The sequence below is a fragment of the Podarcis filfolensis genome (assembly GCF_964270895.1).
Source record: "Podarcis filfolensis genome assembly, chromosome: 5".
NCBI classification, from domain to species: Eukaryota; Metazoa; Chordata; class Lepidosauria; order Squamata; family Lacertidae; genus Podarcis; species Podarcis filfolensis.
Window position 1 is genome coordinate 2,671,799 of NC_139608.1, and position 24,348 is coordinate 2,696,146.

General features: G+C 47.9%; 1 protein-coding gene across 4 annotated transcripts in view; it reads right to left on the reverse strand.

Moving 5' to 3' along the window:
- Positions 1 to 24,348, reverse strand: part of LPP (LIM domain containing preferred translocation partner in lipoma) — a 300,501-nt gene that overhangs the window by 127,316 nt on the left and 148,837 nt on the right. For all 4 annotated transcript variants that reach the window (XM_083612854.1, XM_083612851.1, XM_083612852.1 and 1 more), the window contains one exon: positions 3,080 to 3,204. In XM_083612854.1, the coding sequence (XP_083468980.1) occupies positions 3,080 to 3,204 (125 nt within the window). The remainder of the gene's footprint in view (positions 1 to 3,079; positions 3,205 to 24,348) is intronic.

Genomic DNA, 24,348 nt, shown 5'->3' on the forward strand with positions numbered 1-24,348 from the left:
AGGATGACCATCAGATCAACCAAAGGCCTGCTTAAAAGGGAACATTTTTACCTGGTGCCTAAAGGTGTATAATTAAGGCACCAGGTGAACTTCCCTGGGGAGCCACTGCAGAGAAGGCCCTGTTCTCGTGTTGCCACCCTCTGGACCTCTAGAGGAGGAGGAACACGAAGGAGGGCCTCAGAAGATGATCTCAGGGTCCAGGGAGGTTCATACGGAAAGGGGTCTCCTTGAGGTATTGCAGTCCTCAGATAGACTTCATAAGGCCCTCCAATGTTGCTATTCTTAAAAAAGGGGGCGGTATGAAAAGGGGGCGCAATACCGATTGAGGCGGGTGGGAAATGCAATCCTTTATGTAAGATTTGCAGACTGAAAGCAACAAAAGTCATGAAATCCAAATACAGACATCACATTGGTTTACATGATTTACAATTTATTTACGGCTATTAGCCCATAAAATATGTACAAACATAAAAACACAGGGACATAAAAACAGATATATCCGACAACAGAAGGTGAACACCACGATGCAAGGGTGGGTCATTGAGCAGAGCCAAGTGACAGCTTGGGGCCAGGAGAGCTCCAAGGTACGGATCACAGAAAAGGAAAACTGAAGACGAACTCCGACATGCACTCTCATCATAACAGTCCGATTAGTTTTGATGTTGTTGTTGTTTTTTGGTGGTTTTTGAGTGTGAGATAACCGCATTCAGAAATCTCACCACCTGCAGAGTTACAGAAGGATCTGTATCCTGCAAAAGCAGTGCGGCGTGTGACTCAACAGGCCTGCCAACCAAGCGCAGTAAAGCAGGACCCAGGAATTTAGCCCTGGCTATGCTATGTAGGGGACAGTTGAACATTATATGTGAAAGAGAATCAACAGTTTCCCCGTCACACACGCATAGCGGAGACACCAAACCCTTGGAAAATCTGTGGCATCACATTGGTTTCCGTTCCAGACCTGGGGTGAATAAGGGAACACTGGCAATTTTCATTTCCATTTCCATTCCTGTTTCTGTTTTTGCTTTATCCAGTCCTCTTTCAAAGCCATCCAAATTCTCCAACATCCCTAGATGATGTCCCTGAGCACCATTTGCTGGGAGTGTGAATGGGAAAGAAGACTCCCTTGCACCTATTCTGCTTGTGTGCATCCCAGATACATCTGTCTGGTCACCACGATACAGAGAGAGGCTCTGCTGGAGGAGGTGGCCTTTGGGTCTGATCCTTCAGGCTCTCCTGACGTTCTCGGAGGAAGCGAACCCTTCTCATGCTCCGAGCAAAAATTCGCCTTTCTATCAGAGTTCACGTAAGGGAGTTTTGCTTTGCGTTCAGGAGAGGCAAGAGGCAACAGTTGGGTGAGGGAGCCCCCAGTGTGATTCAATATAAGGCAGCCTCTTCTGCCCCAGATGTGACCAGTTCAACCAGGCCTTGGGCTGATTCATATCTTACAGCCTTTTAAACAGATCTGTGGGGAGGAGGGCTATTGTATTGTTCTTTGAGTTCCATTATTTGCTGTGTTTTATCTTAAAGAACAGCATCTTAAAAAGCAGAGACATCACCTTGCCAACAAAGGCCCATATAGTTAAAGCTATGGTTTTCCCAGTAGTGATGTATGGAAGTGAGAGCTGGACCATAAAGAAGGCTGATCACCAAAGAATTGATGCGTTTGAATTCTGGTGCTGGAGGAGACTCTTGAGAGTCCCATGGACTGCAAGAAGATCAAATGTCTCCATTCTGAAGAAAATCAGCCCTGAGTGCTCACTGGAAGGACAGATCCTGAAGCTGAGGCTGCAATACTTTGGCCACCTCATGAGAAGAGAAGATTCTCTGGAAAAGACCCTGATGTTGGGAAAGATGGAGGGCACAAGGAGAAGGGGACGACAGAGGACGAGATGGTGGGACAGTGTTCTCGAAGCTACCAGCATGAGTTTGACCAAACTGTGGGAGGCAGTGGAAGACAGGAATGCCTGGCGTGCTCTGGTCCAGGGGGTCACGAAGAGGCGGACACGACTAAACAGGAAAGCTTCCCTGAGCCACTCTAAGCACCATCACTGTATCTCCGCTGCAACCTGGTCAAATCTTCTCTTTTAAATTGTTCTATCACTTTCCCTTCCACCACGGGAAATCCATGCAGCTGACAGCATAGAAATGCCAACCATCCAAATAATGTCAAATAAAACCAGCAGCCAGTAACAAAACGAAGCTGCTTCTGAAGTGGGAGGAAGCTCCCTGGATCGAAACACAGACCATCCACAAACCTATAATGTGTGACAGTAAGCATAGTGACCACTTCAGCCTCAGATCTGAAATTGCAAGGTACTGGTCTGCACTGCAAGGCTGTTGTTGCAACGCTTCATTGGGTCATGCACATGCAAGGCTTTTGGAAAAGCACTGGCTAAATGCTGCAGATGGGTATCATCTTCCTTGAGTTTGCAATGGAATAAAATGCCTTCTACTTCTTGGCCGCACCTTTGCAAATCCCTCACCCTGCCGACCCCAACTTAGTGATGTTCATGAGACACCTGGATGGAAACTGACCATTAAGGATATAAGAAAGGCTAAGCTATTTAAACCTGGCAAGAAATGAAACAGAAATTAAAATATTTGAAACAGAGTTTGCAAATTAAGTAGGTAGATTGCTAGTATGGGGGGGGGAATTAAAAAGGAAAGGAAGACTAACATTATAAATAAAGTAAATACAAGTGATGGTTTAACATAAAATGAGAAAGCCTTAAGACTGGAGTTGTTTAGATACTGTTCTAAGAAAATAAGAAGAGGCCTGTTGGTCAGTCCAATGGCCCATTTAGCATCTTGTTCTCGCTGTGGCCGACCAGATACACCAAAGGGAAACCCACAGGCAGAACTCAAGCACAATTCCTCCACAAATTTGGCCATCACTGCCTCCTGTGGCAGGGAGTTCCACAGTTTAACTACAAGCCGTGTGAAGCAGCTCTTTCTTTTGGTGGTCACCACTGCCACTGTACAGCACCTAGCACCATGGGCACTTGATTCGCCTTGACCACAGCTGGGCACCACAAGAACCCCATCCGTGCCCTTGGCAGCACTATGGGTGCCTTCTTACCTGAACATTGAACATGGCTTCATCAGGAGGAGGAGGAGGAGGAAGAAAGGCACTGGGCGGCGGCGGAGGAGGATTCCCAAGATCGTCAGAAGGAGGTGGAGGTGGTGGTGGTGGTGGGAAGTCACCTATGGATGACAGGAATAATAATTTTATTATTTGTACCCCACCCATCAACCATCAAGCTGAACACAAGATAAATACAATATCCCTCTAGGCCACAGGCTCTCCCAGGGTTTGGCAGGAAAGGAAGGCAAGTGTGGAGGGAACATTCGAGGGCAATCAAAGAAACCTTGAAACATTTCAGTTTAATCCCAGGGATTAAAATTGTTTAAGTCATAAAATTTAAAAAGTTGATTGGAAAATAAGGTGTTAGTTAAAAGGAATGTTAAGAGATTAGGATTTGCTGGATTAACAATTTGAACTAGAAAACAAGAAGGGGAGGTATGAGGAAGTCAAAGAAACATGTTATTGAAAAACTGTTATTGAAATTGATTTGTTTTTAATATTTTTCTTTTTCTTTTTCTTTTTGTGTTTGTATAAAATTGGAAAATTCAATAAATATTTATAAAAAAAAAAGAAACATTTCAGTTTAGTATAGGACAGGATAATATCAAAGTAATTTGGGGGGATATACAACCAGAAACAGTATCTATATCTTTCTTCAAGAGCACTGGCTGTTCTTCTACAGTTCTCCACGACATATTGCTGTGAGCAGAGATTTCCAGCTCTGACAAATATGAAAGATCGGAAAATACAAAGGCTTCTTTGTGTTGATGAGGAGAAGAGAGTTGGTTTGTCTCAAATGAGACCTTCTATAAATGGGATTACCCGGCAAAAGCAAGATCACACCTCTCATTGGGTTTGCATAAAATACTCAAGCTACGTCTGCAAAAGGCTCATTGGAAATTATATTGTGGGAATGATTCATCTTCTTATGTAGCTGCGCTGTTTTATACTTTCTGGGTGTCCTGTGGCCGTTGTGTTCTGTGTTGTAAACCGAGCACTGCTGGGAGCTGTTCCTTTTTGTTTTCCGATGTATATCTTATCAATACAAAATTCAGTGTGGCATGAGCAAATTTTTATTCTGAAAGTGTGCTTCAGAGAAAAAAGTCTGAGAAGCAATGCTCTAGCACAGGCACGTCCAACTCCCAAGAGCCTGTGATCTACTCATTGATGGCAGTGATCTACCCATTGCCAAGAGTTGTTGATCTTTTTTTGGGGGGGGGGTTGATCAGAGTTGTTGATCCTTTTTTGGCAAGGGGTGCCCCAGCGTTGTTGAGCTTTTCTGGGGGATCGATCGGGAGCACCCTGGAGATCCCACGATCTACCTGGAACCCCCCCCCCCATGATCTACGTGTTGGACATGCCTGCTCTAGCAAAAGCTGGGAGCCTCAGACCCTGCAATTGCCATCTGAGATCTTTCACGGTGTGCCTGTTACAGTGGACCTTTCCGGATCCCTGCTAAGCAAGCTGGAGTTCTTAAAAAGCTCTTTCTGTGGCATGGAAAGAGTTTATAAGCCCTCCACTTTGCCTATGGGGCTCTGGGAAAGTTGCGGGATCCCACAAGATACCGTGGGGCCATCTGAGATCTTGGGAAGCCCGTGAGAGATCTCCCACGGCCTCCCAGAAGCCTCACACAACTGCCACAGAGCCCAGTAAGGAAAGGAGAGCTGTCAGGGGGACAGTGGCATAGCGTCAGTTGCCTGTGCCCGGGGCAAGGTGCGAAAGAGATGGGGCACTTCAACTCGCTTGTAGTGTGCTCACAGGAAGATCCACCTGTCAGGCCCAGAAGCCGCTGTGCTGCTGGCCTGTTCCCGTACTGATGAGCCTTGCCTGGTTGTTCTCTGGCAGCCCCGGGGCAGGAAGGATGTGGGGGGCACCCAGGACAGCAGCAACCTGTTGCACATGGCAGCGGCGTTAGCCATGGCATGAGAAGCATGTGGCGCGCTATCACGAGATGCTGAAAGGGGTGGGCAATGAGAGGAGGCTCCATCCTGGAAAGGGAGGGCCTGGCTGTTGGCATGCACCCAAGGAAACAGGGGCAATTGGCAGGCCCCCAGCCGGCGCCAGCCCACTGGTCGGGGGGCCAGGCATACTCCGGTCCTTGGTGCAGCCTAAATCTGCGACCCAGGCTTTAGAAGACTGAGCACGCTATTCAGCAGAGAAAACGCTGCGCAGACAGAAGCGGCTCAAGAGGCTGTGTGAGCATATTTATAAGCAGGTTTTATTAAGCATAAGGTAAAGGTAAAGGGACCCCTGACCATGAGGTCCAGTCATGGCCGACTCTGGGGTTGTGGCGCTCATCTCACCTTATTGGCCGAGGGAGCCGGCGTACAGCTTCTGGGTCATGTGGCCAGCATGACTAAGCCGCTTCTGGTGAACCAGAGCAGCGCACGGAAACGCCGTTTACCTTCCCACCGGAGCGGTACCTATTTATCTACTTGCACTTTGACGTGCTTTCGAACTGCTAGGTTGGCAGGAGCAGGGACCGAGCAACGGGAGCTCACCCCATTGTGGGGATTCGAACCACCGACCTACTGATCGGCCAGACCTAGGCTCTGTGGTTTAACCCACAGCACCACCCGCGTCCCTTTTTATTAAGCGTAGATCAGGACAAAAAGAAACATGTCCTTTGTGTCCAAAGCAAAATAGAAAGCTATACACAAACGGAAGTTCCCAGCATAGTGTGCTGGAATGTAAACAGACATGTGACATGCAACAATTCCACACGTCTGTTCCTTAAGGTGGAACAGAATTCTCACTGCCTGCCTGGTGGCCTGCTATCCACTCACAGCCCATCCGGCCGCCCCCGGAGACGTCCGCTCCATGTGTCCTGCTGCTGCTGGGCCAGAAAAGGGAGCCACCTCCCTCCCAGTTTTGTAGCATCTTTGGCCCACTTTCTGAATTTCCACTGAGGGAAATTGCCCCCCAATGCTAAATCTCCAGAGGGGGAGATCCCAGGGCGTCTTCCTGAACTTGTGTGACGTTACCTTTGTGTGCAAATCCCCAGAACGTAAACCCCTCGCATAAATTGCAGGCCTACTCCGTACCTGTGCGGCATTCAGAACACACACTGCACGTTACCGGTGCCCGACTGAGACCCTGGGGATGGCCAGGGGGCCACTAAATAAAGATGGTTTTATTACAACCTTGACAGCTTGGCGGACGTTTTCTCCCCTTCCCCATAAAGTTCTGCGCCTCTGGTGTTTGCCTCTCTTGTGCCGAGATATATTCCGGTAGGCTCCCGAACACACGCTGCGGCTGTTTATAGAGATTTGATTATATACATAAATAATATTGATGTCTGGAACAAGCAGCCCAAGCCGTGATTTAGGAAGCCTTGTCGCTACCAGATGGTTGAAGACGCGGCTCGAGTCTAAACAGGCTCTCCGGGGGGCAGCTTCTCACATATCCTCGCCGTGAGCTTGTCGGCTCTGGTTTTTGTCTTTCAGGTGAGGTACCCTCCTGGAAATCCAAGCTGTTGGAGAGGAGCTGCTCGCAGGATGGGGAGGGCAGCGACAGGTTTTCTTAACAGCAAGGCTAACATAAGCATGGAGAGAGATCCATCCCTGCTTTGTGTTGGTTTCTAGGTAAAGGTAAAGGGACCCCTGACAGTTATGTCCAGTCGTGAACGACTCTGGGGTTGTGGCACTCATCTCACTCTACAGGCCGAGGGAGCCGGCGTTTGACCACAGACAGTTTTTCCAGGTCACGTGGCCAGCATGACTAAGCTGCTTCTGGCGAACCAGAGCAGCGCACAGAAACGCCGTTTACCTTCCCACCAGAGCGGTACCTATTAATCTACTTGCACTTGGACGTGCTTTTGAACTGCTAGGTGGGCAGGAGCAGGAACCGAGCAATGGGAGCTCACCCCGTCATGGGGATTTGAACCGCCGACCTTCCGATCGGCAAGTCCAAGTGACACAGTGGTTTAAATCACAGCGCCACCCGCGTCCCTGCGTTGGTTTCAGTCGACACCTAATTCAAAAATGCCCAAGTGGCACAAAGGAGGCCAAATACAGGAATTTGCAAGGGGGTCAAATACCAACCAATCTGAAATCATCATCACCATCATCATCATCGTTTATTATTTATACCCCGCCAATCTGGCTGAGTTTCCCCAGCCACTGGGGGCAGAGCTGGTGCCCAGTGTATATGGTTTTTGTGCGCATATGTGAAATCCAATCTCCTCTGTCTCCAAAGGTCTCTTCATAAAGTGCATGCAGAGCGAGGGTCCATACTCTGAGTTGGCTTTTTTTTGGGGGGGGGATTGCAGAGAGGACTCATTTATTTTTATTGCTGCCTGTCACTATTAGGTATGCAACATCGCTCTACCCTTTTCAGCGCTTGATAAAAACATTTTTGTTTAGGCAAACTTAAGTTTAGACAAGCTGCTGTTTAGAAAGTGATTGGGAGTTTGAGCCACATCAGCAAGGCCGAGAGAGGGCTTTTGTCACCTGGGCAGTCCAGGACCTCCAGAAACACTGTCCAGGCTTGTGACCTGGAGAGGTCCCTTTGGTGCTGCTAATGCAGCAAAAACAACACAGGAGGAAGCAGTTAAGAGTTCCTGGTCTCTGCAGCCACAGCTGGTGCTGTGATTCTCTAGCAATTTGACTTCATCCCTGGCGGAGTCTCGAGAAGCATCTTCACAGCCCCAAATGGAGACAGGTCAGCCAGCAATAGAAATATTATCCTAGCCCTTTGTTCGAAGCTATCAAGACTAAAGCAGCTTTAACCTTCTCCAGCATCTCTTAGCAGGGAGGAGAGAAAATTCGGAAGCAAACAAGACATTTTGGGGGATCTCATTAGAAGGGCTGGTTCGTCTGCTTCTTATCTGGGGCAAATTACTCCAGGACTCGTCATCTGATGCGGCAGGAATGGCAATTAGCCTTCCTGTTGTTTTCAAGCCCGTCAAGAGGCGAAATCAGTTAGGCCGCGAGTGTGCCGGCAAGATGAGATGCTGAATTAGGCGCTCTCAGCCGGGAGGCAGGCACATTAGCACCCCACTGATCCCGACAGCGAACCAGGAATCTGGCTTTTAAAAGACTTTTCTTCAAACAGCACAGTATTTATCCGCAATTAAGGCACCCAAACGGAAGGCGTTCTGGCCACGCGGATTCTGCAGAGGCTGTTCCAGGCGGTATAAGCTATTTTGGCAACACAGAGTATAACCATTCTCTCATCAGTACCGTGACTGGCCCTGATCCACCATACGGACTTGCAGATTTCAAAGCCAGCCGGTCCCTTGCTCACCTGCGAACCACATCGGTCGCAGTGGGTGGCGAGATTTCCTCCGAAGGAACCAGACTTCCCCAAAATAGCAAAGAGTGATGTACAAATTTGTCATTTCCGGTGTCTCCCAAATTACATTTCTCCAAGTTTAAGTTCAGCTCTCCATGTTTCAGTATCCCTTTGCAATATTGGTGGTGGACTCTCCTTCCTTTGGGGATGCGGGTGGCGCTGTGGTCTAAACCACTGAGCCTTGGCCTTGCCGATTGGAAGGTCGGCGGTTCGAATCCCCGCAACGGTGTGAGCTCCTGTTGCTCGGTTCCTGCTCCTGCCAACCTAGCAGTTCGAAAGCACGTCAAGGCACAAGTAGATAAATAGGTACTGCTCTGGCGGGAAGGTAAACGGTGTTTTCGTGCACTGCTCTGGTTTCGCCAGAAGCGTCTTAGTCATGCTGGCCACATGACCTGGAAAAACTGTCTGCAGACAAATGTCAGCTCCCTCAGCCCATAAAGCGAGATGAGCGCCACAACCCCAGAGTCGGCCACGACTGGACCTAATGGTCAAGGGACCCTTTACCTTTACCTCCTTCCTTGGAGGTCTTTAAGCAGAGCTTGGATGGCCATCTGTCAGGGATGCTGTAGCTGAGATTCCTGCATTGCAGGGGGTTGGACTAGATGTCCCTCAGGGTCCCTTCCCACTCTACCACGTTATGATTCTGTAATCCTTGGGGGTCTCTTCCAACTCTACAATTCTCTGGTGCTATCATCAATCTTTCTTTCTTTCTTTGGTGATCACTCGTAGCCGAGTAAGATTGTCTTCCATAAATACAGTGGGTTTTTGGAAGACCCCTGTGTGTGAATTTGTTTTATGTGTGTAGATCAGTGCACGCTGACCAACACACAGTCTTCGCAGTAGGGCTCTGTTCCGATGGCATAAAGTAGTCACAACAAACTGGTAGATTCCTATCTGCTGCAGCCTTCATCCACCTTCACAGCTGTTGTAACATACCGCTTGTTATCATCCGCCTGTTCTGCCATTGAGGACTTCTTGGCTCATTCTTTGTCTAGCTCCTTTCCTTTGAAGAGTTTTGGATTTGATATCCCACTTTATCACTACCTGAAGGAGTCTCAAAGCGGCTCACATTCTCCTTTCCCTTCCTCCCCCACAACAAACACTATGTGAGGTGAGTGGGGCTGAGAGACTTCAAAGAAGTGTGACTGGCCCAAGGTCACCCAGCAGCTGCATGTGGAGGAGCGGAGATGCGAACCCGGTTCCCCAGATTACGAGTCCACCGCTCTTAACCACTACACCACACTGGCTCAACATTTGGCACACTTTGTCCTTACCACCTTGGGTGACCCTGCTGGGAGTACGAGATTCCCGACGGCTTCACTCACAAGGGTCATAGGAACATGCAAGCCCACTCACCGCGACGAGGTGATGATCCAGCGAGTGGGTATCAATGCTACCAGCCAACGAACCCATCCAGCTAGCTAACTAACTACAAAAGCATCCCGTTGAGGGTGCTCCTTGATCAATCATACCTGGTTTGATTCCCAATCCCACACCCTGCTCGGCCACAGAGACACACACCTTCCACCAACCCCTGGCCAGGCTCAGCTTTGCTGCCACCCAGGGGAGAGTTTTTAAAGGCCAATCGTCGCTTCGGCTTCCGTGCAAGGTCGGGACACGCGGCAAAGTGGGCTGATTTTAAATCAAGGCCATTGAAGCCACTGCCAAGGGAAAAGATGACCGAGCCGTCGCAGATCGAACACAGCAGACAAAAGCTTTCATATCACTTCAAACGCAAGGCTGTTCACACATTCGGCGGTGGAGCACTTAAAATGCACCCACCTTCTGAGGTTGCCCACCGTCGCTTTCAATTGCACAAGAGTGCTTTCTGCACAAGCTCTGTGTCGATTTATGTACTTATTACTAGAAGTCATAGGTAGCCTTCATTCTCTCCCAGTTCCTGAAGAGAGAGGGACAAACAGATGCCCTTTCTTTTGGCTTTGATTGTGTTCCCAAAGCGCTTTTCACTTCTGATCCTATTACAATGCCCGTCCTGTTTTATTAATCCTATTATAGTCTCCGTCACGTTCCCAGAAAGTGCCAATTCTACAGCGTGGCCCAGTCAGGAGATATGTGAGTGTGGGGTTCCCACCTTCCCATTTTAGCCTCACAACCTCACAACCCTGTGAGGTAGCTTAGGCTGGAAGACTGGTGAGCTTTATGGCCACCTGGGAACTAGAACTCTGGTCTGCTAGGTCCTGGGCCAGCACTCTAACCACTACACCACACTTCTCTTGCCAGTTGGGGCTGCTGGAGTTGAGGTTCAAAACATCTGGAGGGCACCAGCTTGGTGAAGGGTGAGCAATGGCTCTTAACTCTGCACCGAGTTTACCAATTCTGTGCTATAGTTCCCAGAGAGACAGGGTACCCCCCCATGGGTGGAAGCTCTGAGGATGCCCAGAGCCAGTCTGCCTTCTTCTTCTCCCCTCCATCACTGACAGCACATTAAAGAGATGCAGCCCAATTGGCAGAAACCTCCCAAAGATATGATAATAATTACATGAAATAAGGTTTAAATATTGCCTACGTGGAAAACATCCAGGCTAAAACTCAGGATAAATAACCGTGATACCCTAGGAGGTAGGTCACATATCAAAAGCAAGGAGCTTACAGGAAGCGAAAGTGATAATGAAGTAACTTTTCTTACGGGAGATAAAAGGAGAAGTGCGGTTCCACACACACACACACACTCCTTAATTCTTCCATGCAACGTTGTAATAATAAAGCAATTTGTTTAAGTAACTCCCTCGCGACACCATCATTCTAAGAAGCCAAATGTTGAACAAACAGAAATCCGCTCTGCTGTTTCCAGCTTCAGAAGTCGATAATTTGCCCTCCGCCGAAGGCGTATGTGGATGTTTTCCTCCCGTTCCTGAAGCCGTCAAATTCCGGGTGGATTAGGGCAGTGAGACGTGCCGGGAATATTCCAAGTGGATGGTTACCCAATCGAAAAACACTCGGCTTCGCCCGGGCACACATGGCAGGCCTCCACTCAGGCGTGTGCAAGGGACTGACGCATCACTTAGGCCAGATATGAGCAGCAGCCAAGGCGGTTTTTGAACATGTGCGTGGCTGATATTTAAGCCATACGCTCTGGGCTTGCAAGTTAGAAGGAGATCTCTGGGTGAGCTGAGAGCAGAACCAGAAGTTTTATGGGCACACTTGCTGGTGAAGAAGAAGATGAAGATGAAGAAGATGAAGAAGATGAAGAAGATGAAGAAGAAGAAGAAGAAGAAGAAGAAGAAGAAGAAGAAGAAGAAGAAGAAGAAGGACCTTCTGACAAGAGATGTTTGACAGTTGAATGGCCAACCTAGGACAACTGGAATTTTTTAAGCCAAGGTTGGATGGCCACCTGTCATGGATGCTTTAGTCGAGATTCCTGCATTGCAGGAGGTTGGACTAGATGATCCTCGGAGTCCCACCCAACTCTACAATTCTATGATAGAAGATGAGGAGGAGGAAAAAGAGAAAGAGAAAGAGTAGACAAGGGTCACACAAACCCCCACTCCTAGCATGAGTCCATCCATGACTGTCCAGATCAGTGAGAGCTTGATGTGATGGCCTGGGACTCAGGCTCGGACACGGAACCAGAGGAGTCTTGGTCTGCACCGGATCCTTTGCCTCAGGCATCACCTGAACCAAGTCTGGGGCCTGATCCTGAAGAGTCCCAGTCTGCACAGGTTCCCCTGCAACAAACACCAGCTGGGCCGAGTCAGGGGCCTGAGCCTGCCCTGGCTCCAGATGTGGGGATGACCTCGTTGCCTCCAGCTGGGCCATCGCTTACAGCTGCTCCACTACCAGTTGGGTCAGGGGAGGCTGAGGCGGATTCTGGGTCTAGTAACCCACCAAAGTCTCCTGAGCTGCAGAGATTCAGGTCTGAGAGACAGAGAGACCTGAGTACTCGCAGGAGGAGTGCTCACCTTCAGGCGAAACAGGGAGGTGAGTCGCTGGGGGATCAGGACCGGCCACTACCCCGACAAAGATAAAAGGCTGTTGGACCCCGCCCCAGGTTGCGGGAGCAACATTGCTGTATGCTAGATCCTGCCTGAGATCCTGTCCCTGTCCTTGCCTGGTGTCCTGCCTTGGCCCTGTCGGACTGACCCCTCACAGAACCTCCAGATTCTGGAAGGTCCTGGACTGCATTTCATGGGTTACCCCCGGGCCCAACACACTTGAGTTTTGGAGAGGAAGCAGGTAGTGTCCGGTGAAGAAGAGAACAGACAGAACCATGGACAGCTCCAATTGCCCCTGCTAAAGCAGCTCTGGGAGATGTTGCCTTTGCTGAAAGCCAAGTCTGAATGAAGCCCTTATTTAGGCTGACCAGGCCTGGAGGGTGGCAGGTAGGCCAGGGAGAAGCTGGCTAGCTGGCTGGGTGCTTAAAGGGGCCGTGTCTGGTTCTACAGCCACTGTCTTACAGAAGATCAGATAGCAAAGACAGACTTGTCCTCTGAATCTAGTTCAGCAGTAGAGCTGGGCCTTTGGCCCCAACTGGGAGGTACCGGTGCTTCTCTCCCAGAGGAAACAGCCTGAAAATAATCCAAATTATCCTTTGTGGGTCACCATGGTATAAGACACCCCCTTTGGTCTTCTGGGCTTGGCTATGGAAAGGATGGGCGTTTGCCAGAGAAACAGCTTCTGCAAAGCTTCAATTCAGATGCCACAGCCCTTCTCTTTCTGACCGCCCGCCTTCTACGTCAATTGCCTTTTCTGTTGCCTGCATGCATCCCCTGCCAAAATACTCACACAAACACCCTGCAAATTCCACAGCCCTATTCTTGACCCTAAGAACGGAACATAAGAACTTGACAACAGCCCTGCTGGATGAAGCCAACGGCCACACTAGTCCAAAATCCTGTTCTCATCTTGGCCGACCAGATACCTATGGGAAACCAGCAAGCAGGATTCGAGCGTAAAAGCAGCATCTGGTCAGCCACTGTGAGAACAGGATGCTGAACTAGATGGGCCACTGGCCTCATCCAGCAACCTCAAGGCCCCATCCCCACTTCGCTTTCAGTAGTTGCAGGAACTTCTCTAGATTACCATATTTTTCGCTCCATAGGGCGCACCAGACCATAGGGTACACCTAGTTTTTTTGGGAGGGAAATAAAGAAACCCCCCCCCCAGCCCCAAAGAGCAAAGAAGCCAAGATAGCGAGCGGGATCCATCCCGCTCGCTGTCTTGGCTTCCTCTTTAGCCACGTGCAACCTCTCCAGCCGGGAGAGGCTGCGCCCGGCTTTAGCAGAAGTCAAGACAGCGAGCAGGATGGATCCCGCTCGCTGTCTTGGCTTCATTTTTAGCCGCAGGGCTGAGGCGGGGGAAGCCCGAGCTTCCCCTGACCCCAGCCCCCAGAACAGGCTGCTATCCACAAGCCTTAGGAGCCCGGCGGGAACTCCCGCCGCGCTCAGAAGGCTTGCGGATAGCTGCCTGAAGCCTGGAGAGCGAGAGGGGTCAGTGCACACCAACCCCCCTCGCTCTCCAGGCTTCAGCGAAAGCCTGCATTCACTCCATAGGACACACACACATTTCCCCTTCATTTTTGGAGGGGAAAAAGTGCATCCTATAGAGCAAAAAATACGGTACTTCCTCCTTCCCTTCCTTCACATTTGAGCAGCGCAAATGGAGAAAAAGAAAACCCACCTGCCCCAGCTGTCTGGTGCTCATCAGCGATCGATCCCCACTTTGGACCTGACACTTGACACCCCGCCAGCCCCCTCGACTGCAGGCTGAAAGGCTCTCTCCCTCTCAAGAGTTCCAGCCAGGGTGCTCTTTCCCAGAAGCCAAATGGTCCGCAGGCATCTTCACAGAAGCTTTTAGGCAATCGGGGGTTTGGTTGCTTCACTTCAAGAGGCCTGAAGGAGAGAACACTCCTATCTACTCAAGATCTTTCAGGGTTTTTTCCTCCTCCCCAATGGCCCTCAAATCCAACGGAAATACAGTCATACTTTGTGTTGCGTTAGGTTCATGTTGCGTCTTTTCAGCTTGTGAATGCAGTGTATACTTCCGGGTTTTGCCACGCATGCATGTGCAGAAGCATTTTGTGTGCTTTGCGCATGCGCAGAAGTGTTCTGTGTGCTCTGCGCATGCGCAGAAGCGTTCTGCGCGCTTTGCACATGTGCAGAAGCCCTCTATCGCACTCCGCACTTCCGCAGAAGCACTGCTCTAGTTGCGGACTTTTCGGGGTGCCAGCACCCTGGAACGGATCATGTCCGCAACTAGAGGTACCACTGTATGGTTCTGCAATGCCGTATAGATGGGGCTGTTTTTGAAGAAAGTTTGGAAGTTTCCATCCTGTATAAAATGCAGCTGCCCAGATGTTTCTCCATTGGAGCAGGGGCACGTGGAACAGATTGTTCCGAGACCACAGCTGCCGCCCTGGACCCCTGTTCGCTTTGGGGACCAATTTCAAACTGCTCCTTACGGCCTTTAAAGCCCTTCACAGTTTGGGGCTGGTTTACTCCATCACCTGCACCCCTAATTGAATCTGCCCATCGCTGAGATCAGCTCAGAGGCCTCGCTTCTAAATCTGCCACTTGTGGGGTGTCAAGTACAAAATCGATAGCCAACGAGCTCCAGAAATCATGGCCACGTGGATTTTCTTTTTCTCCACTCAATTGTGCAGCTGAAACTTTTAGAAGACGTCTGAAGACATCCTTGTATAGGGAAGTTTTTAGTGTTTGATATTTTATCGTGTTCTTATATTTTTTGGAGCACCCCCCCCATAGTGATTGCGGCTACCCATTCAGCCGGTGGGGTACAAAATAGCAATAGCAATAGTCAGTGTTTTTTTTTTTCTGGGGGTACGCAGGGGTATGCATACCCCTAAACATTTTGTGAATTTTTGTACTTTTGTCCATTTACTGTATTTATTTTTCCTGATTTGAACTATAAAATGGTGGTTTTCTTGGGTCAAAATGAGAGTACCCTTAAACATTATTTTATTTTTAGAAAAAAGCACTGGTAATAGTAATGTACAATTACCCCAGCTGGAACACACGGCAGGACTTTTTTTGGTGGTGGCCCCCTTGTTTATTGGGCTGTTTCCTGGGTTTGTCTGTGGCCTAAATCTTGATTCAAACTGAGTCTCAGATGTGTTGGATGAACACAGACATGGAGCAGGTAGACGAGTCAGGCAGGGTGGGGAAACCACGGGAAACAGGGCTAGGAACTACCCGATTGGTGGCTGATCCTTCCCAGGACCATAGGAAGCTGCCTAATGCAGAGTCAGACCACTGGCCCATCTCACTCAGTATTCCCTACACTGACTGGCAGCCATGGATTGCAGGCAGAGATGTTCTCCCAGCCCTACCTGGATATGCCACTGGGGACTGAACCCAGCAGCCTCCACTTGCAAGGCAGACGCTCGACCCACTGAGCAGGCTCTTCTCCTGTCCTTACTCAGGTCCCTTAATTTCAATGGGTCTACTCGTGAGTAGAGCACAACTGGAAGCAACCAGGGGAGAGTGAAGTAGGCTAGGCTGTACTGATCAGCGACACCACACTCTTCTCGGCGGGAACATTTAATATTTCATGCGATTTGGAAGTAGCTTAAATTCCCCAATGAATTTTTCATGCCCCTCCATATACGGTTTCACCTTTGCAAAACTTCCTGTTCTACACCCTCCCCTCTCCAGTTTGCCTTTGCACAGCTTCAAAAGGATTCCTGTCTGTGCACCATCCCTCGGACTGCTAAGACGGTCACTTGTTCTCCTGCGGTTAATTGGTTCTAGAGCGCTTTTGCTAAAGTGTATATATATATAAAAATAAAAAAGAAGTCGCCCTTTCCATTGCAGTGTTGTTGAGTCATTTAGTCATGTCCGACTCTTCGTGACCCCCTGGACCAGAGCACGACAGGCACTCCTGTCTTCCACTGCCTCCCGCAGTTTGGTCAGACTCATGTTTGTAGCTTTGAGAACACTGTCCCACCATCTCGTCCTCTGTCGTCCCCTTCTCCTTGCACCCTCCATCTTTCCCAGCATCAGGGTCTTTTCCAGGGAGTCTTCTCTTCTCATGAGGAGGCCAAAGTATTGGAGCCTCAGTTTCAGGATCTGTCCTTCCAGTGAACACTCAGGGCTGATTTCCTTCAGAATGGATCAGTTGGATCTTCTTGCAGTCCATGGGGCTCTCAAGAGTCTCCTCCAGCACCATAATTCAAAAGCATCCATTCTTTGGCGATCAGCCTTCTTTATGGTTCAGCTCTCACTTCCATACATCACTACTGGGAAAACCAGAGCTTTAACTATACAGACCTTTGTTGGCAAGGTGATGTCTCTGGGAGGGAGCTATGTAATGTATTAATTTTGCTTTGAGGCAGGATAGACTAGATGACTTTTGTGGTCCCTTCCAGCTCTCCAATTCTATGTCCCTTCTATGTTTATGTCCACGAAAGAAGCAAAATCAAGTAATTAGGTCATATTGGATTAACCTTATTCATTTGTATACAACGGATTGGAGTGGAGTTGTTTGCTGTCCATGTCTTTTATCATGGGACAGATTTATAACGAATTGAAAAAAGATATTTAAATACACTTTTCCGAAAAAGCCGGAAGCTTTATATATATATCATGTCAAAACTAATAGTCATACCAAACAAAAGATAATTTGTCTTTCTTACTTTGGGCCCCAAGTTTTAAGACGGCTTTAAAAGAGGAGGAGGCAAATTCCTGGAGGAGGAGAGGGCTGTTGATGGCTCTGCTCTGAGTCTACAATTGGAGGCAGAAATGCTTCTGAAGACCAGTGGCTGGGAACCCCAGGAAGGGAGAGTGGCTCTTGTGTTCGAATCCTGCTTGTGGGTTTCCCCATAAAGGGCATTGTTCAGCCACTGTGAGAACAGGATGTTGGACTAAATGGGCCATTGGCCTGACCCAGCATATGCTCTCCTGATGTTCTGATGATGTTCTCCCATGGTTGGCAAAGCGCTGGGCAGCCCAATCTTTCTGTAGGATGTAGTCACCCACGTGGCATCTCCCCTTACAGTGATCATTCAGGCAGGAGCAAAGACCTGATTCCTTCCTTCCGTAAGCACTAACCCCAAGAATTAAAGCTTCCATAATAATTGTGATATGAAACGATTGCTGCTTTCGGCTCTCCTCCCCTCGGAAACGCCACACATGGACAGATGGGATGCCTATCATTAGAAATGGCATGGACGGAGGACGCTGAGAATCCTTCCCCGGCCCCCAGTAAGGTCATCTCATGCCATCCTCGTCGAAAACGTCCTCAAAAGCAGCGCCAGAGTATTTGCACAACAGAAAAAAAGAAGAAAAAAGCTCCTTCTGTTCTCAGTTCATCGGCTGGGCAGCCTCTGGGGCAGGCCCCCCTTCTGCTGCTTCCATCCCTCCGCAGCCTCATAAAATAAGAGAATTTTAAGCTGAAAGGGACCCCAGGGGTCATCTAGTCCAACCCCTGCAATGCAGGAAGTCTCAAAGTTGTAAAAAGAGCCAAGGCATTTCAGAGGGAAGCGAAAGGAGCTTCGGTGAGACATTTGGTGACATTTCAGGGATGGAGGGGGTGGTTTTCTGAACCGAACAATGAACTAACCACACTGTTTGTTCTTTAGTCGTTTAGTCGTGTCCGACTCTTCGTGACCCCATGGACCAGAACAGGCCAGGCCCTCCTGTCTTCCACTGCCTCCCGCAGTTTAGTCAAACTCATGCTGGTAGCTTCGAGAACACTGTCCCACCAACTCGTCCTCTGTCGTCCCCTTCTCCTTGTGCCCTCCATCTTTCCCAGCATCAGGGTCTTTTCCAGGGAGTCTTCTCTTCTCATGAGGTGGCCAAAGTCTTGGAGCATCAGCTTCACGATCAGTGAACACTCAGGGTTGATTTCCTTCAGAATGGAGAGGTTGGATCTTCTTGCAGTCCATGGGACTCTCCAGAGTCTCCTCCAGCACCAGAATTCAAAAGCATCCATTCTTTGGCGATCAGCCTTCTTTATGGTTCAGCTCTCACTTCCATACATCACTACTGGGAAAACCAGAGCTTTAACTATACAGACCTTTGTTGGCAAGGTGATGTCTCTGGGAGGGAGCTATGTAATGTATTAATTTTGCTTTGAGGCAGGATAGACTAGATGACTTTTGTGGTCCCTTCCAGCTCTCCAATTCTATGTCCCTTCTATGTTTATGTCCACGAAAGAAGCAAAATCAAGTAATTAGGTCATATTGGATTAACCTTATTCATTTGTATACAACGGATTGGAGTGGAGTTGTTTGCTGTCCATGTCTTTTATCATGGGACAGATTTATAACGAATTGAAAAAAGATATTTAAATACACTTTTCCGAAAAAGCCGGAAGCTTTATATATATATCATGTCAAAACTAATAGTCATACCAAACAAAAGATAATTTGTCTTTCTTACTTTGGGCCCCAAGTTTTAAGACGGCTTTAAAAGAGGAGGAGGCAAATTCCTGGAGGAGGAGAGGGCTGTTGATGGCTCTGCTCTGAGTCTACAATTGGAGGCAGAAATGCTTCTGAAGACCAGTGGCTGGGAACCCCAGGAAGGGAGAGTGGCTCTTGTGTTCGAATCCTGCTTGTGGGTTTCCCCATAAAGGGCATTGTTCAGCCACTGTGAGAACAGGATGTTGGACTAAATGGGCCATTGGCCTGACCCAGCAGATGCTCTCCTGATGTTCTGATGATGTTCTCCCATGGTTGGCAAAGCGCTGGGCAGCCCAATCTTTCTGTAGGATGTAGTCACCCACGTGGCATCTCCCCTCACAGTGATCATTCAGGCAGGAGCAAAGACCTGATTCCTTCCTTCCGTAAGCACTAACCCCAAGAATTAAAGCTTCCATAATAATTGTGATATGAAACGATTGCTGCTTTCGGCTCTCCTCCCCTCGGAAATGCCACACATGGACAGATGGGATGCCTATCATTAGAAATGGCATGGACGGAGGACGCTGAGAATCCCTCCCCGGCCCCCAGAAAGGTCATCTCGTGCCATCCTCGTCGAAAACGTCCTCAAAAGCAGCGCCAGAGTATTTGCACAACAGAAAAAAAGGAAGAAAAAAGCTCCTTCTGTTCTCAGTTCATCGGCTGGGCAGCCTCTGGGGCAGGCCCCCCTTCTGCTGCTTCCGTCCCTCCGCAGCCTCGTAAAATAAGAGAATTTTAAGCTGGAAGGGACCCCCAGGGGTCATCTAGTCCAACCCCTGCAATGCAGGAAGTCTCAAAGTTGTAAAAAGAGCCAAGGCATTTCAGAGGGAAGCGAAAGGAGCTTCGGTGAGACATTTGGTGACATTTCAGGGATGGAGGGGGTGGTTTTCTGAACCGAACAATGAACTAACCACACTGTTTGTTCTTTAGTCGTTTAGTCGTGTCCGACTCTTCGTGACCCCATGGACCAGAACAGGCCAGGCCCTCCTGTCTTCCACTGCCTCCCGCAGTTTAGTCAAACTCATGCTGGTAGCTTCGAGAACACTGTCCCACCAACTCGTCCTCTGTCGTCCCCTTCTCCTTGTGCCCTCCATCTTTCCCAGCATCAGGGTCTTTTCCAGGGAGTCTTCTCTTCTCATGAGGTGGCCAAAGTCTTGGAGCATCAGCTTCACGATCAGTGAACACTCAGGGTTGATTTCCTTCAGAATGGAGAGGTTGGATCTTCTTGCAGTCCATGGGACTCTCCAGAGTCTCCTCCAGCACCAGAATTCAAAAGCATCCATTCTTTGGCGATCAGCCTTCTTTATGGTCCAGCTCTCACTTCCATACATCACTACCTGGAAAACCATGGCTTTTACTATACGGACCTTTGTCGGCAAGGTGATGTCTCTGCTTTTTAAGATGCTGTCTAGGTTTGTCATTGCTTTTCTCCTAAAAAAAGACCCCACAAAAGTGTTGAGGGGTCTCTCACCAACTCTCTGGGCTTGTTAAAACAGGTCTTCCGGCTTAGAGCCACAGAATTTTGCCACCAGCCAAGGTTTCCAAGAAGGCCACCATCCAATGGATTTTGGGTTGGGTGGGTGGATTAAGCAATTGAAACTGATCAGGGGGCAATCAGCAGGACCCTGTGGCTATTATTGCTATTATTACTGCATTTATTTATATACTGCTATTTCCACAGATGGATGGCGGAGCAAGTTGGAGCAGCCAAACTTGGGCTTCAGAGCTGCAGAAAGCAAAGGGACCTTTTTCATCACGAATTAGTAATATTAGGCAACAGACAACCCAGGCAGGAACAGGCTGAAATGTGGTTGCCATGGGGATATACATATAAGGGTCACGATTAAAACAGCGCTAACATTTATTCGCCATCTCAAATTGGCTTTCTCCTTGACCAACCCAAAGCAACGTTGAGTGGGAAATGTGTGAGGAACAGGAGGGGGATGTGAATAAATTTCACTGTCGAGATGCCCTCTGCCCACTCAGCCACCTTGCCAATTCCCCAGTTATTGCTGTAAAATAAGGCGAGAGTTTTCGCCGATTAAGAATGCCTCGACTTCTGTGTGAAGTGGCTTTACTGACACTCTGTGATGTCAGCACATGGGCCACACATTATTATTATTATTATTATTATTATTATTATTAATATTATTATTATTATTACTATTCCACCCTTCACCCAAATGTCACAGGGCTGTTCACAGTGCTGTGGTGTCACCATTGTGGAACAAATTCACTTCTACATCACTTTGTTTGTTACCCGAAGTGTGCATGCACACTTGTGTATCTGAAGAAGTGTGCATGCACACGAAAGCTCATACCAAGAACTAACTTAGTTGGTCTTTAAGGTGCTACTGGAAGGGGAAAAAAATTTTTTTGTTTTGTTTTGACTATGGCAGACCAACACGGCTACCTATCTGTAACTGGAACTATGGAAGGCACCACATTGAGCTGCATGAAATGGAAGTCCATCAACCTCACCAAGAAACTTGCACAGGTACAGAATGATATCTTCTTTCTTACTAAATGCAAGAACCTGGACATTATACCCAAGGGTCTTAGAATTAAGAACCCTCTACAATTGACGTATCCCACTGAATATGCAAGAAAACTATGCAACACTTTCTCTAAGAAGCTGCTCAAACATCTGATCTGTGTATCTGAAGAAGTGTGCATGCACACGAAAGCTCATACCAAGAACTAACTTAGTTGGTCTTTAAGGTGCTACTGGAAGGAAAAAAAAATTTTTTGTTTTGTTTTGTTACCCGAGTGAGGGGTAACAACCTTTTACACGGAACCAAGGAAATTAAGTCAAGTCCATGATCCAGGAGGGACCCGGTGTTTATTGTAGCTATTGCAATGGGGCAGAGCCCAGCTTAACATGGTGGTTCAGGATGAGCTGCCAATTAAGGTCTGCCTCATGAGCCCCTCATTGTCTCCCTGCTTATTTAACTTATATGCAGAATTCATCATGTGAAAGGCTGGGCTGGATGAAACCCAAGCCAGAATTAAGATTGCCAGAAGAAATATCAACAACCTCCAATATGCACAACCTTGATGGCAGAAAGTGAGGAGGAATTAAAGAACCTTTGAATGAGGGTGAAAGAGGAGAGCACAAAATATGGTCTGAAGTTTGACATCAAAAAAATAAAGATCATGGTCACTGGTCCCATCACCTCCTGGCAAACAGAAGGGGAAGAAATGGAGGCAGTAAGAGATTTTACTTTCTTGGGCTCCATGATCACTGCAGATGGTGACAGCAGCCACAAAATTAAAAGACGCCTGCTTCTTGGGAGAAAAGTGATGACAAACCTAGACAGCATCCTAAAAAGCAGAGACATCACCTTGCCAACAAAGGTCCATATAGTTCAAGCTATGGTTTTCCCAGTAGTGATGTATGGAAGTGAGAGCTGGACCATAAAGAAGGCTGATCACCGAAGAATTGATGCTTTTGAATTCTAGTGCTGGAGGAGACTCTTGAGAGTCCCATGGACTGCGAGAAGATCAAACCTCTCCATTCTTAAGGAAATCAGCCCTGAGTGCTCACTGGAAGGACAGATCCTGAAGCTGAGGCTCCAATACTTTGGCCACCTCATGAGAAGAGAAGACTCCCTGGAAAAGCCCCTGATGTTGGGAAAGATGGAGGGCACAAGGAGAAGGGGACGACAGAGGACGAGATGGTTGGACATTTTTCTCGAAGCTGCGAACATGAGTTTGGCCAAACTGTGGGAGGCAGTGGAAGACAGGAGTCCCTGGCATGCTCTGGTCCAGGGGGTCACAAAGAGGCGGACATTGTAAATAAGTTTCTAAGTTTAACTGACAAACCTTCAAGCCAGTCCTATTACTGTTGTTAAATGTTTACAATGTTCTGTCAAATAAATAAAAAAATCACTCCAGTCTTTTTCAAACTTTTTCAAATCCGCTGGTCTCGGATTTTCCCGGACAGTCTTGCCAGCTCTGTATGTTCAATCATCTTGTTCTGCCATTCTTCTGCTGTTGGAGTTTCTTCCTGTTTCCACTTCCACTAAAAGAATCTTTGCCACTGTTGTTGCATATAAGAATATAGTATGATCTTTCTTAGGGATCTCTTCTCCTAAAATACCTACCAAGAAAGCTTCTGATTTCTTATGGAACGTGTTCTTAAACACTTTCTGAAGTTCATTATAGATCATGTCCCAGTATGATTTCATGGGGTTAGATACGGTTTCTTGCTTATGGACCAGAAAGCACAAGGTTGTAAAATGCAGGCCCACAGGAGTCTCACAGAAATCAAACTTCTCCTTTCATGTATTCTATCTAAACGATTAAATGCAATTAAGAGTGAAACATTAAAACATTATTAAAATCAAAAAAATATATACAACTTGGGTCTCCAATTCTTCTATCACCATGATACCATGAGAGCACCCCTTCCACAGACACATGTTTAAGAAGCCGTAGAATGATTGCCAAATATATTATTATGATTTGGCATTACACCTCCAGGAGGTAAAATTAAAATTCTTCCATTTCCCGAGAGCAGCTGATGTGCTTTTCAATCAAATGTCGACTTACAAAGCTAAGTGTTGTTAAATGCTGTCACATTGCAAAAATAATAGCAGATTTGAATTCCTCGTGCCCCAAAAAGGCATTATTAAGACCTCTCACTGAATAAATTTGCAAAAATTAAGTTTCATCCCATAAAATGGCACATCCTAGAATGGTACCCATGCACAACTTTAAGGCGTCGGCATCTCTGCACCCAGAGCCTTCTGGGACATACTTGACACTAGACATGACTGTGTGTGTGTGAATTGTGGCTGCAGAACTGTGACTGAATTATAGGCCTTGAGTCTCTGTCAGGGAAAGCGATGGGGTATGAAACAACAACAACGTATGGGGAGATCTGTGGCAGGAATGGGCAATCTTTCTTTCCCATGACCAGGTAAGCAGGAAGATTTCATTTGCTCTGTGTTTTAAAGGAAATGGACCCAAATCGCACCCCCTGGTGCAGTGGTGTAGCGTGGGTTGTCAGCACCCGGGGCAAGGCAAGTAATTTGCGCCCCCTAACCCGTGGATTTGCGCCCCCTAACCCTAACCCCCAGATGTTGCACCCGGTGCGACCGGGCCCCCCTGCACCCCCCACGCTACGCCACTGTCCTGGTGGAATACAAGGATCAGGATGCAATTAAGCTTCAGATTTTGCACTCCTCTGCATTTTGCAACTCAGCTCTCAGCGTTAAAAAAGAAGGCAACACACATAACACGCACACACACACACACACACACACATGGCCCGACATGCATTAAAAGCCCCTCTTTTACGATAAGAGATATTTCTCACACCATAGGATATGTCGGGAAATCGAGATAAAATGCACATTTAAAATACACGGAATCGTATTTAATTACATAATCAAACAAGTATTTAAGCATGAATTATTTGCATCCATATAATTATGATTATTATTCACCCACCCTTTACCAAAAGAATCACATGGATGAAAAATACAACATTAACACTTTAAAACGAATTGCAATTGCAACTAGAGTTGGGTATCTTTCTGCATGGACAGGTTTGAACTTGCATGCTTTATTTTTTTTAAAAAAAAAA